General features: G+C 35.6%; 3 protein-coding genes across 7 annotated transcripts in view; 2 read left to right on the top strand and 1 right to left on the bottom strand.

The window, feature by feature from the left end:
• The first annotated feature begins 51 nt into the window (after nt 1-51).
• On the top strand, nt 52-3,463 carry LOC111869329 (aminoacyl tRNA synthase complex-interacting multifunctional protein 1). Its single transcript, XM_023860785.2, has 4 exons — nt 52-243; nt 1,308-1,454; nt 1,766-2,098; nt 2,916-3,463. Exons 1-4 carry the CDS (start codon nt 97-99, stop codon nt 3,285-3,287), a joined length of 999 nt encoding a protein of 332 aa, XP_023716553.1. The 5' UTR covers nt 52-96; the 3' UTR covers nt 3,288-3,463.
• Nucleotides 3,464-5,932: 2,469 nt separating this feature from the next.
• Nucleotides 5,933-13,823, bottom strand: part of LOC111869345 — an 85,527-nt gene continuing 77,636 nt past the window's right edge. For 2 of the 4 annotated variants that reach the window (XR_002843651.2, XM_033753404.1), the window contains 2 exons: nt 9,568-9,633; nt 5,933-6,361 (listed from right to left, as the gene is read on the bottom strand). Coding sequence is in view for 2 of the 4 variants with exons in the window: in XM_033753404.1 (XP_033609295.1) it covers nt 9,627-9,633 (7 nt within the window). In the remaining 2 variants the exon portion in view is untranslated. Of the gene's footprint in view, nt 6,362-9,567; nt 9,691-13,823 lie in introns of all 4 variants that reach the window. The other 2 variants (XR_004513547.1, XM_033753405.1) reach the window with 2 other exon arrangements.
• Nucleotides 6,932-13,823, top strand: part of LOC111869338 (amiloride-sensitive sodium channel subunit beta-like) — a 10,833-nt gene continuing 3,941 nt past the window's right edge. For both annotated transcript variants that reach the window (XM_033753380.1, XM_023860794.2), the window contains exons 1-7: nt 6,932-7,279; nt 8,945-9,033; nt 9,530-9,696; nt 10,060-10,167; nt 12,396-12,507; nt 12,981-13,062; nt 13,709-13,766. In XM_033753380.1, coding sequence (XP_033609271.1) covers nt 7,056-7,279; nt 8,945-9,033; nt 9,530-9,696; nt 10,060-10,167; nt 12,396-12,507; nt 12,981-13,062; nt 13,709-13,766 — 840 coding nt within the window. In that variant the 5' untranslated portion in view covers nt 6,932-7,055. The remainder of the gene's footprint in view (nt 7,280-8,944; nt 9,034-9,529; nt 9,697-10,059; nt 10,168-12,395; nt 12,508-12,980; nt 13,063-13,708; nt 13,767-13,823) is intronic.

The raw sequence follows: 13,823 nt of genomic DNA on the forward strand, positions 1-13,823 counted from the left end.
GCTGCGGAACGCCGAAAAACAAAAGAACAATACACAGCGGGATCAGTGATACCAATGTCATAAAGATACACACGTGTAACGAGAATCTTGCAATACATGTGTTTTGCACGAAACATTGTAATAAAAAAGATAATTAGTTTGGCGAATTTCAGTATTAAAAGAATGGCCATGAACGAACGATTGTTACGTTTAGAAACCAATGCCATTACCGCTGAAGAAATGGTTAAAAAATTAAAATCTGAGGTAATTAGATTAAATGTGGGGTACTAGGCTGTTTCATATTTATATATTTTCAGTCTTCCCTTTGTATATAACAGGTTTAATACACATAAATAGGGGACAGTTTAATTAAAGGAAGGTATAAAGTGCCAAGCATAATAAATATGTCCATAGGACTCTGCTGTCATCAGTAATAAATTCTGAAACTTCATGTCAGCATTCACTCTGGATGCTATATAAATTTCTGTTGTGCAGGAGGGGTTATGCCTTTCTTGTATGAATTATTGGCCAAATTTTAAACGGCGAATACAACAGAGTTGGAGGCAGTAATGGTTGAAACACCATGCATTCACTAATATTTGAGTTTGAATTGTTTACTTGAAGTAGACTTAAGGACTTTTTACAGTAGTGTTGAGTTAGTTCATCTAGGGATTGTGAAAGTGTTTTAACTAAAGGATGAACTCGCAGCACATGATTCTAGGTAAAGTTAAAATGACCGTATAAAACCTAACCTATCATGAGGAGTACTATCTTCTGGGATGTAATGCTGTGTAGTGTGATAGAAGATTACTGACATTCATAAGAATATATTGCCCCCCCCCTCTTCATGCTTGACTTGTAAGTCATGCAAGTAGCAGCAGGCAGTGTGTGAACTTTCACCAGACTATGTGGCATTACATCCCAGAAGGTCATACCAAAATTAGATTTTCTGAAATAACCTATCATAACCCAATAAATAAAAAAGAAACTATGCCAGACAAATTCGTCGCAACAAGGAAGCTGCAGCATTCGAAAAGGCATTCCCAAAACATAGTGTGATATTGGTGTATTCTGCACTTTCTTAACATGTTTAGTGTATTGAAGAACTCTGTCCTGTAGGATATAATGCTGTGTAGTCTGCTGAAAAATCAATGAACAATTCAGAGTATAATGTCGTCTCTAGCATTAAACCTTTTGGTTTTGCTAGAGGATAATAAATTAACAATCAAGTTCCTTCTGTCAATTGTTAATTGGTTAGTGTGACGGACCAGAATGAAAGACCTTAAAGATAATAAATTACTTATGTTACATACTGATTGGTTTTTCAGGTTGCTGAAGTTAAAAGGCTATCAGCTCAAGAGCAGAATAAGGCAAGGGTGAAAGCACTAGAAGCAGAAAATGATCATCTGAGAAATGAAATTGAAGAATGGAAAAATAAGTTAATTAAATTGGAGATTGCAAATGGAATTAAACAGGTAGACTTTTAATTCAACTGTTTTCTTTTTTTCTATTCTTTATTTATATGTTATATTTGAGGTTCTGACAATGGTGACTATGAAGAGAATGTATGACCATGTGTTGTAACATTTTTGAGGAACATACTGCCTCCATCTTTAGGCTTGAAGAATAAGCCAAGCAAGAAGAAACAAGCAGAAGCAGGTGGCAAGCTGAGCTGTGGCCAAAATGTGGGGCACTGTCTGAACAACACGGTGTTCCAACTCAGAAGACTGTACTCTTCTTATATTTTTGTCTTTTGACTGTGTAATCTAATATTTCTTTACCCAAGGTGCTGTTACCTTCCCAAGATATGACCAGTAAACCACAAGAAGATCAGCCTCTGAAGACAAGTGCACTGGCAGAGGACACACCTAAACCATTGGCTACTAATGAACCAAATCAAAAGCTTGGTGATAAAGCAAATAAGAAAAAGAAAGAGAAGCCTGCCGAAGGAAAGAGCACAAAGAGTGGAGGTGGAGGGGCCACATCAGAGGAGCCTCCTGTAGATGTTGGAAGACTGGACTTGAGAGTGGGTTGCATCATATCGGCAAAGAAGCACCCAGATGCCGATTCCTTGTATGTAGAGGAGATTGATGTTGGGGAAGAAAAGGCGCGGACAGTGGTAATTCTGAGCTTTATAATTATATTCCATATCTCATTTTGTTGTTTTTTGTGCCACAAACTAAAAGAACAACAATTAATAAGATTTTCACAAGAATATAAACAAAAAATGCTAAGAAACGTTTTCTTGGTATTAATCATTTAATGCATATATTGAAAATTAATGTAATTATTATGTTGTATGGGTGTGAAACTTGGTCTCTGACATTAAGGGAGGAACATAGACTGAGGTTGTTTGAGAACAGGGTGTTGAGAATATTTGGACCAAAGAGAGATGAAGTGACAGTAGGTTGGAGAAAACTGCATAATGAGGAGCTTCATAACTTGTACTCTTCTCCAAGTATAATTAGAATGATCAAGTCAAGGAGGATGAGGTGGGCAGGACATGTAGCACAAATAGGAGAGAAAAATGCATATAGGATATTGGTGGCAAAGCCAGAAGAAAGGAGACCACTGGGAAGACCAAAACGTAGGTGAGTGGACAATATTAAAATGGATCTTAGAGATATAGGATGGGATGGTATTGTATGGATTGGATTGATCTGGCTCAGGATAGGAACCAGTGGAGGGCTCTTGTGAACACGGTAATGAACCTTCGCATTCCATAAAATGCTGGGAAATTCTTGAGTGCTGCAGATTTGGCGGCTTCTCAAGAAGGGCTTAGCTCCATGAGTAAGTAAGTAATTATTATGTAGGATACTTCTATTGGCTTGCGTGCACTCTATCTTTTGTTTCAAGAAATCTGTAAATTGAAGTCTATAATTGCTGAATAAAATCCACAGCCAGTATCATTTACATTTGTTCTTCATGTGGTTTAGGTTAGTGGACTGGTAAAATTTGTACCTGTGGAAGAATTACAAAATCGTCATGTTGTTGTTCTCTGCAATCTGAAACCAGTGAAGATGCGAGGAATAACATCTGAAGCCATGGTTATGTGTGCCAGTACACCAGAGAAAGTTGAGGTTCTGTTGCCACCTGTTGGAAGTATACCAGGAGATGAAATACATGTAGAGGGTTATCCTCGAGTGCCAGATCCTGTTCTCAATCCTAAGAAAAAGATTTTTGAGACTGTGGCTCCAGACCTGAAAACGAATTCAGAAAGAGTTGCAGTGTTCAAGGGAGCTGCATTCACTGTCCTTGGTAAAGGTGTTGTAACTGCACCCAGTCTTATAGGAGTCAGTATTAAATAACAGTGGTTCTGGTGGTATATTGGTTTTCTTTACTTATACAACTGTATATTGTTTCATGTGCCTTCAAACCAAGTTTTTTTGTTTTGTTTGAAGTTCTTCACAATGTACCTCATTGTAAAGCTAAGAAGAACTGCAAAATAAAAATCCAAGTGTTTAACACAATAAAGTGCTGTAAATTCTGTATCCTGTTGTATTTAATAATCACAAAATAATCCCAATTGCTATGATATTTGACTGAAGTCAGAAAAATATCCATTACCATATAGTGCATCTTTTGACTTCATTCACTGAGCTACAAAAATGTATTTTTTTTTTCATATTTTTGCCTTAAAATTGCATTATTTTAGGAAAATGAAAAGAATAGGCAACGAAAGGTTCATAAATATGAAATTTACTGTAATAACCATCAACGCCTTACTTTAGTAAATCTAATTTTTACTAATTCTGTAACAAACTGCACTGATAAATTTATTTTAGTACCAGAGATATAATTTCTCTGTCACTCTTCCTCTATTCAGGTTGTGCTTCTGATAGTCATATTAGATTGGAGGTGAACATTATTCTTTTTTCATTGGGAGCTACTTGGACTTGTTCTGAAGTGACCTTGGACTGGGGAACCTAGTCAGAAACTGTTAAATGCATAGTAGGTGATAACTGTTTGCAATGACTGAACACAATTTATAGATATAAAAAATGTGTAACAGTTGTGCTACTGATAATTCATTTTAAAATGATATCCTGAACTTTGATTCAAATTACCAAGCTGTTAAAACACCTGGACTGAACTTCGCTTGACTCTCATTTGTAGATATACTAAATGAAAATAAATATTCAGTACTGAAAAGCATCTCAAACAGGCATGTGCATTTGTTGACGGCACATAACTCCAGCCGCACACATTCCCAGTAGTGAAAAGGAAATTGTGTTGTGCAGTTGTTGGAAATGGGTCTCTCGACAGAGGAAAAAGTATTCATAGTTGAGAATTATTTCTGCTCATACGGAAGTGGTCACCAGACAACTTGCTTCCTTGGCTTTGAGCGGCCACATGTTATCATCCAGAAACTGCTACATAGTACACATGTGACGATATGGTGTGCCATCTCAGCACATGGTATATTAGGCCCCTATTTCATTGAAGATGAGGAAGGCAATGCTCTTACCGTCACCCAAGAATGCTACAGGGACATGGTGATCGGACCATTTCTTCAGGATTTGAGAAGGTTCTGTTGTGCAAGGAACCTTCACATGAATAGACAGTGGTATCAAAAGGACGTCTTTTCATTTCAGTACTGTATATCTTGGCGCATACAGTATATGTAATGTAGGCGCCAAAAACTTTATTGTCTGTCAAAATACAAATTATTGTCTCTTTATTTCTGATATGTTTCCACACTGTTTGGGAAATTCAAAATTAAAAAAATTGCCATAACAGAAATGAGTACCAGGAATATTCTTGGAATGTTCTTGGGGGTAAAGGGTGTAGGGCTGACAACCCTGCCGCCATCTATAAGCCTATTGTCTAGAAAATGTGGGAACCTCAACATCTCACAACCCTATGGGCCTCCATGGCCTGTTACAGGGATACCTTTACTTACTTACTTTTACATATTATCTTAATATTTCCACAGACCAGTTTAAATGTTCTATAGACTGCTTCCAGCCCATGAACCATGATTTATTCACTGCTGTATTAAGCTTATATAAATGTATTAAAGTACATCTTACATAAATGAACAGTAGATCAATTCAGATCAACTCTCTACTTCAGTCCTTTCTCCATGTTATGTAAAGCTAGAAAGGAACCCACCAAATTCCAGGATCAAGACTTCTGTGATGATTATATGAAGTTTAATTTCATGAAACCATAGCAGTATTATTTGCTCCAACCTGAATTGTATTTATTATTATTCTTTTGGAATTTTCAAGGTAAATTTTACATTGAATGGTTTCATTTTAATTTTCTTCTTCAAAAATGTTCAAATTATTTTTGTATTATGATATTGTTATTGCAATATGCTTTATACCTATCCATCTACTGAGTATTCTCTCAACTTTTTTTCAAGATAATGAATGAACAGTCATAATTTTTAATTTAAAAGAACTTCTTGTGAATGTGTTATTACTTTGCCATCACATAAAACTCTTAACCCAAATCAATAATCCACTAATACTTATTCTGTAACATCTTGAACTTCTAACGTGAGAGTGGCTAATGAGTGGTCACCTACTGACTTGTCACTGAAGAATAATGGACACAGGCTTGGTGCTATGCTGTTAATATTTTAGTGCAAAGTCAAAGGGTATGGTAGCTTTCCTTTGTTGCTGAAAAAATGTTTGTTCTACGTCATAAGAAGGAATAAAAGAACAAAGCACTCTCTTTATTTCTTTTGATATTACAGTAAGGGAGTACCATGTGACATAGGCAAAGGAAGAATTTTAGCTTGTCTTGTTCTTATACTCTCTCAATACGTGGAAATCTGTGTTTCCAATAAGCATCTGGAACAGTAATGAGTCAGTGTGTGTGGTGATATTTGTTTTAAAAGAAGTAAATTCTCAGTATAGTCAACAATTTTAAAATAAAAATTAAATATAATATTATTTGAATGGACAGAAAATATAAAGTAATATGAAATCATGAGCAACATTTCTGAGGTGCCAGTTCCCATGCAGAAAACATCAAAGAGGAATCCATATATATGGGAGGTACTGGTGAAGACCTGGCACCAGTATCTCACAATTACAACTATTCCAGGCTTACAAAATATCTACCATGCATCAGGCAGACTATCTTCCTTCATCTGGACTTTGTTGTTCATTATTGGGTTTGCATGTACAGTGCGAGATGTGTATACAACCACTACAGAGTATATTTCTTACCCAGTAATAACATCTATGACAATGGACCAGGTAGTAGCCTTACCGTTCCCATCAGTAACAGTCTGCAATCTGAACCGTATTCATTGCACAAATTTGCGAAAACTTGCAGCCCAACACTGGGGTACTGAGTTGGGAACACGTCTTCTAGAACTTCATGTGATCACCAACTGTCATGTGGACTTTTCTTGGGAACCAGTCTATCAAGAGAGACAGGAAAATAAAATACATGAACAAGATACTGTTTATCCAGATATTACTTCAGGAAATACAAGACATAACCTTAAAGAGAAATTTGAGGATCTTACAACATTACCAGCAGATGACAGCTCTGTTTATAGAAAAGTAAAATTTTCATTTCTAATAATTATTTTGCATTCCAAGTCAAGAGTTATCATTTATTAATAAAAAAATTTCTTAAGCTATCAGCTGTATTAGTTTGTTACAAAATGATGTTTCAGGGACCATCTTTGGTCCTGAAACATTGTTCATCAAGATTGGATCCTGATGATGGGGTCAGAGGTGGTCTCTGAAAGATTATTCATTTTTAAATAGATGTGGTTGATAACCCAAGAAGATTTTATTAACTTTAGGTGCTTTAAAGCTTCAAATCTTACACTTCTAAGTAATTATTAATAACTAATAATATACCACTTTCTACATTTCACAAGCAAATGGTACAGTTTTTGTGGTCAGACTACTGCAATATTTATTTTCACACATTATTGATAAACAGAAGACATTCTTTAAGATGTCTTATCAGCTACAGCGTATGTTTGATATTTCCTTGCTCTTCTGCATGACATAACTTCTAGAATATAATTCACCACTGGGTATAGACTTGTGTAAAACTTCTTTGGGCCTCAGTGACTTAACTGTCTGAGATTTATTTTTATGTTGTTCTTAAAACAGTCTGGTGATAATGAATCTTCCACCGAAAACACCCCAGTACATGAGAAGAAGAGACTGAACCAGACCCAATCATTCAATGACATGATGCATTTTCTGGCATTGTATACCAACTTCTCCTCTGAGGTCAGGAAGCAACTTGGACATGAATTTAAGGATTTCATTCGTTCCTGCACCTTCAGTGGAAAATCCTGCTTAAATGAAACACTGTAAGAACTCAAATATATTGTAAAGTTCACATATTCTGTTCTACATATCTTCACCTAATATGAACAAGTTTTAAAATAAACTCCAAATGAACGTTTTTATTTTGTGCTTTAAAGGCTGGTCCTAGTATTATGCTTTGAAAGAATTTTCTTTGTGGTCCCTTTCTGTTTTAAATTCAAACTTTCTGAATTACTATTCTAGAGTGCTGTGGTCTAACTGATCAGAATCAGTTTTACATGGAATTCTACATGCAAAGTGAACTTATTGCCTCCTCCTCCATCATCATCATCATTATCATCATCATCATCGTCATCATTGTCATCATCATCGTCGTCATCATCATCATCAAGCTTCTAGAGGAGGCCATGCTCCCTCTTTCATATTTTAGGGGAATTATGTCCCACTTCCTTGCCCTTAGTCTCTCTCTCTCTCATATATATATATATGTGTGTGTGTGTGTGTGTGTGTGTCACTCAAGGCAACAATTATAGTAAACTGAAGTGTGTATGTGTGTTAGAAATAAATACCTCAGATAGGAGCATTTTCCAGACACAGAAATAAAAAATATATCACATGTCAGATATGCGCTGGGGCTTTTTTTTTTTGTGGCATGAACACTAGACTGAAGAAATGCTGGTAATTATCTTGTTCATGGGAATTGCTGATTGTAAGTTTCAGTCTTTCTTTCCAGCATTTTTTCTTTTACTCTTCTAATTATTTAGCATTTATCATCTTAAAAAACTTTTTCCATGAATTAGATATCCAATTTTATCTTCCTTGAATGCATCTTGTTAGGCATTTTGGTGGTAATTTATTGTCCTTTTCCAGATTATGGAACGTTTTATGTAAAGATTAAAAAGATTATTGACAAAAACTAATCTATTGTAATTAGAAAGTAGCACCAATCAGAATGTATTTTTTTTATAATCAGGATGTCACATCTGTCTCATAATTAATATTAAAATATCATTTCAACTGTTTTATAAATAACACTCTTTGTAAAATAAAGCAAAAGCTGATAGAAAAATTTCTAACTTTTCATTCATTCATTTATTTATTCACGTTGCATAAGATCTTTACAAGGTCGAAAAACAACCAATTAGATACAGAAATCGTCAAGTAACTTAATCACATCTTGCTTATCAATCAAGCAGCTGTCAAAAAACAATTAATAGTAGATAAGGTTTACATTAGTCACAAAAGAATTAATCTTAAAAACAGTAAAAACACTGACAATTTTAGAGTAAAAAATTCAGTCCAAATATTATGTACAGATCTTGCTTATACATTGAAGCAATTATCTAAAAACCAGTTTAGAATGTTAATATAATTAATGATAATAGCTGTAACTAAACACTGACAATATAAGATAACAAATTGAGTATAATTTGTAATAAGAAATGCAAGTAATAATATGTACAATTTAAAAAGGCTTAATCACATGAAACCTGTTTTGTCAGATAGTTTAAGTTTCTCACCAAAAAGCCTCAATTTGTTACACATATCCACACACATTCCAGTATATGGTCTCATCTTTATAAAACAATATTTATTTTAATCAAGTACAAATTAATCAAATTACTAAACAGAATGAAAATGATGAAAACGTGTTTTGAACTACTTGCATCAAAGTTGAATAAATTTTATTGATGTCACTTTATTTGCAGGTACTTTAACCATGTCGTAAACAGTGCTTTTGGAAATTGCTACACTTTCAGTACAGACAGAAAAACTGTCATTCCAGGCAGAGATTATGGTAAGTTTCATATCCATACATTGGCTAAATACCCCCACTGAGCATTGCTGATCAAGAAATTCTGCTCTTTTTATTTAATTGAAAGTCCATTATCACATTCACAAGAGCCCATTGTTAGATCCCATTCTGAGACATATAAATCCAGCATACATCCCAGTACTATAGACTGGAATAGGTGAGATGGCCTAATTTGTAATGGCTGAAATAATAATAATAATAATAATGACAATAACAACAACAATAATAATAACAATAATAACAACAACAACAACGAGGATGATGATGATAATAATAAACATCAAGAGGGGTGCACAAATTACTAAGAACAGATTTGGAAAATATGAGTACTATCCAGCATTGCATATCATTACTATATATGCTTGTACACTGCCTATCACAACTGTAACCAGAATTGTCCTGTCACTTCCATGTCCGACAGTGTAATGTCAAAGATAAAAGAAATTCTGTGTATTATTCCATTTCATGTACATGTAAGGACTGTCCATGGAGCTTTATCTGGATCAAGAGAATTACCTGGGAGCAGGTCTGAGTCCACAGGCAGGAGCTCGACTTGTTGTGCACAGTGGGGAGCATCAGGCCCTGCCAGAAGAGAATGGCATCACAGTCTCTCCCCATACCGCAACTAGCATTGCTCTGCTGGAGGTAAGCTCAGGTATATGAACACTTTCTGTTGTAATGTGATGGAGGATAAGTATGACTAAATTAATAATCTTAGAAAAGTGCAAATATGCAACAATAAGGTCTGATTAAAATATATAGAACTATGTGTATGAAGTCTACCAATGCAGTGGATTGCCAGTGTTATGGAAACAGCACCATGCATGAATGAAACTATGCTAGTTGCTGAAATATTACCAGTATATACATTTTGGAATACTAATATTTCCATTTTTAATTTTGGCTGCTTTAATTTAATCCTTTAAGTCGAAAATTTGTACATTCAGAAGCATGAGTTTTTGAACAATCAAATTATTTAACAAAATATAGACTTAAAATGTTTTCCAGGTGCGAATTAAACGTCTGAAACTGCCGTATACTACCAACTGCTCTACCACTTGGGATCATACTTGGTATGGAGCTCGGGTGAATGGTGCTTTTGCTTACTCATCAGAGGTAATCCTGTAACATACCATATTAAAAAATCTCCATGGCCTGTAGTCCGCAAGCAAACTATACCATATACATCATGTTTAAATAATACATGTGAAGAAGGAAGCTGACATATATTACATCCTGACTATTAATTTTAATTTTCTTATTTAGCATGTATAGAATTTATGCAGATATTTTAAGAAATAGCTGTACTGTTCATGCACAAAATATTTTAGTAGAGGAAAAACAGGATTCTGTAAGGAATAAAACTGTATGGCCCCAAGTTATACTCTGCAGCAAATAACTGACAAAAGAAAGGCATTTTATTTACAGATATTTCTGCCAGTTACTGATTTTAAACAGTCTCAATGTGCATTTAATTTGCACCAGGTTCTTTTTATTATTCACACATGAAAGCTGGACATTAAGTTCTTGCTCTCTAATTATTCCTCTAGTTAAACCTAAAATGTACTTACTACAGTCAATAATTTTGTGGATTGGCCGCACAGTGGAGCTGTTATGCTCTACAGTGAATATATGTAGTCACAAAATGATGCCATGTCTGTTCTTCTCTCCTCCCAGCAAGAAGTAGTTGCATGCATGAGGTGTATTCAGAAAGAAAGAAACACTGTTTTGAAGGGTAGTTGTCTGCAAGTGGTGGAAATTCAGGATGTCGCAGTTTGAGCAATGGGAAAACGTCAAGTTCTGCCAAAAATTATGCAAATTCGCTAGTGAAGAGTTTAAGATGCTCAAGCAAGCATATGATGAAACAACCTTGGGCCACAATTCTGTTTATAAGTGGCACAAACGTTTTGCACAGGTGAGAGACAGTTTGGAAGTTGAACATAACTGGTTGGCTAAGAACAGTCAGAACTGAACTCCAGATCCAAGAAGTTGTAATGTTGGTGTGTGCCATCTGCTCCAAAAAGGTAAATGAAATCGCAGCAGCAGCAGGGACTAGCCATGGTACTTGTCACAAAATTCTGTGTGATGACCTGAACATGTCTCATGTTACCCAGCACAGTATTCCATGTGTCCTGATGCAAGACCAATGTGACAACCGCATGAACATTTGCGGTGACCTGATCAACAGTGCTGACAAAAATTGGATGTTTCCAAACCGAATCATAACAGGAGACGAACGGCAACTATTTTGAGGGAGGATGTGGATATGCGTAAGTGTATGAGCATTGTATAATATGGTGCAACAAAACCAGAATCTACAAAATTATTGACTATAGTAGTATATCAATTTCATTACTATTTCTCCATCCAGTATTGTATTTCCATTTATTTGTTCAGAATCTTTTGTTAAATTCTGGAATTTTCTATTCCAGTCTGTAAACATTTTCAATGACAATGGTAACAGGTAGATAAGAAATTACAAAGATCTGTAAAACTTAATACATTCTTCAGAAACTTGCAGAATGAACAGAATGTCTGTTCTTTCTGTCCTTTCCCTCAAGAGAATCCAACTAGCCACACCAGTTCTTCGTCATGTCATTGACGTCAATAGCCTGTCCTCAACCTACCGGTTCTTCTTGACTACCGCACTGCCTAGTGCTATTGACCTCAAGTTTCCTGGACTCACTGGCCGTTCCCCTCCCCTCCCTTAGTCACACACCATATATGGTCTTAATCGCTCCCCACTGCTCCCATTGGTCCGTTCTCCCTAACCAACCCCCTTGCCTACTTCGTATATAAGCAGCGCCTTTCACATCCTATCACCACAGCTACACCTCTCCGCATTCCAGCCATTCAACTGCTCTGAAGATGGAGGCGCTATGTTCCTCCGAAACGTCGGCCAACACGAAGAATACACGGTGCCTAAACCCAGAAGACGACTCTCTTCATTGTCATCGCCGTGAAAACCTCAAAACTTACACAGAATGTCTGTTTTTCCATTCTTTCAGTGTTTCTGAAAATTTTCCACTAGTCAGTGAGCGATTCTCACTTTACAGACAATTTTACAGATTAATGGAGTACTTAAAGAATTCAAAGTATTGAACACAGAAAGAGTAACTTACAGGTGTCTAGTTTTCACCAGTCTGAAGTTGGATAGACTCTCTTATTTAATAATTTAAGCATAAACATCCATCAAAATTGTACGCCCAAATATCCAATCAGAGCTTCAAGCAAGAGTGGCTCATAAATTATCTTGCAAACCATATCTTTACAAGAAGTTACAACTTCAAAACTCACAATTTTTATTTAGAAATATAAACAATACTGTAACATTCAAATTGCAGAGATGCCAAAGGATTTGCTTGCAGTTTGCTTTTGAGGAGAGGTGTAACTGTTCGCATCCATCATACATGGACCTGCCAACAGGATTTGTACCATGTAATCTCATCTCAAGCAGTAAGTTTTCAGAAGACGGACAACAACATTATTAAGAATATTATTATCTGTCAAATATGCCATGCACTAAAGCTTATTCTGGTTTCAAACATCCATCATACTGTAGCGAATGACAAATTACAAGTTTTGTGCAACTTGAAAATGTAGTGGTGTAAGAGCATATGCCAGCTCATACATTTGTAATTTCCTTAGTTAAAGCATCACCCATCTTCTATGCGCCTTAATTACTGCCACTACTCTGACTCAGTTATAAACCTCTATCCTTTCCTAAAGAACAAATAAGACAAATGACCGAAAATCTGGAAATTCAATGTCAGAAAGAAGAAGAAAAGAATAACAATTAGATGTATTTCATACAGAAACTCTCATTTGATGCGTATAATTTATTACACAACATTTTGAATGATTAATGTTTTTATTATGTCAACTGTAGTTACAAGAACAAAATTTAATCAGATCATAAATATTTTTAGGTCTTGCTTATGGTTGCTCAACAGACATCTTGGAAGAATTTGAAAACCAGAACAGACTTTGCAGTTGCAACATGGATTGCAGGTAACCTAATCTTGGCTTCTTGCAATAGAGCTTTGAAGAGATGCTAATGGTTTAGTAATTTCATAAAAGCAAAAAAAAAAAGTAAAGGTATCCCTGTAACAGGCCGTGGAGGCCCATAGGGTTGTGAGATGTTGAGGTTCCCACATTTTCTAGACAATCGGCTCTTAGATGGCAGCAAGGTTGTTAGCCCTATGTGCTGGCCACCCTTTACCCCAAAGAACATTCCAAGAATATTCCTGTTTCTCATTTCTGTTAGAGGCTGAATCAACCCCAGGGCCATAGTGCGGCTGGAAGGATTAGGTCAATTGAAAAAAAAAAATCTGACATCGGGACTTGAACCCACGATATTCTGGCTTGTAGTATAGTGCCTCAACCAACTACACTACTGTGTGCCCCTGATTGAAGAACAGCAGATAATGAATTTATCATCCTAAGAACTACAGGCTGACTATGGTGCTGGCACAGATTTTGAGCTCTTCACTAGCAAACCCTACTCATCTAACTGAATTTAATCAGAAAACTATGTTCTTTATATCATTCCAGAATTTTTATGGGAGTAAATTTGATTTCCTAAATCTCATTCACATTTGATACTATTATTATAATATTTATTCCAAGAACTTATCAAAACTTATGAATGTTTCAGGGAGATAAGTTATGAGACCAAAATATCAACTGCAATGTGGCCAACAGACAATTACTGGGTATGTTATTTTCTTAACAACTTAAATTTGCGCATGTGTATGTGTTCATTTATGCCA

This window comes from Cryptotermes secundus, unplaced genomic scaffold (genome assembly GCF_002891405.2).
Source record: "Cryptotermes secundus unplaced genomic scaffold, Csec_1.0 scaffold630, whole genome shotgun sequence".
NCBI lineage: Eukaryota > Metazoa > Arthropoda > Insecta > Blattodea > Kalotermitidae > Cryptotermes > Cryptotermes secundus.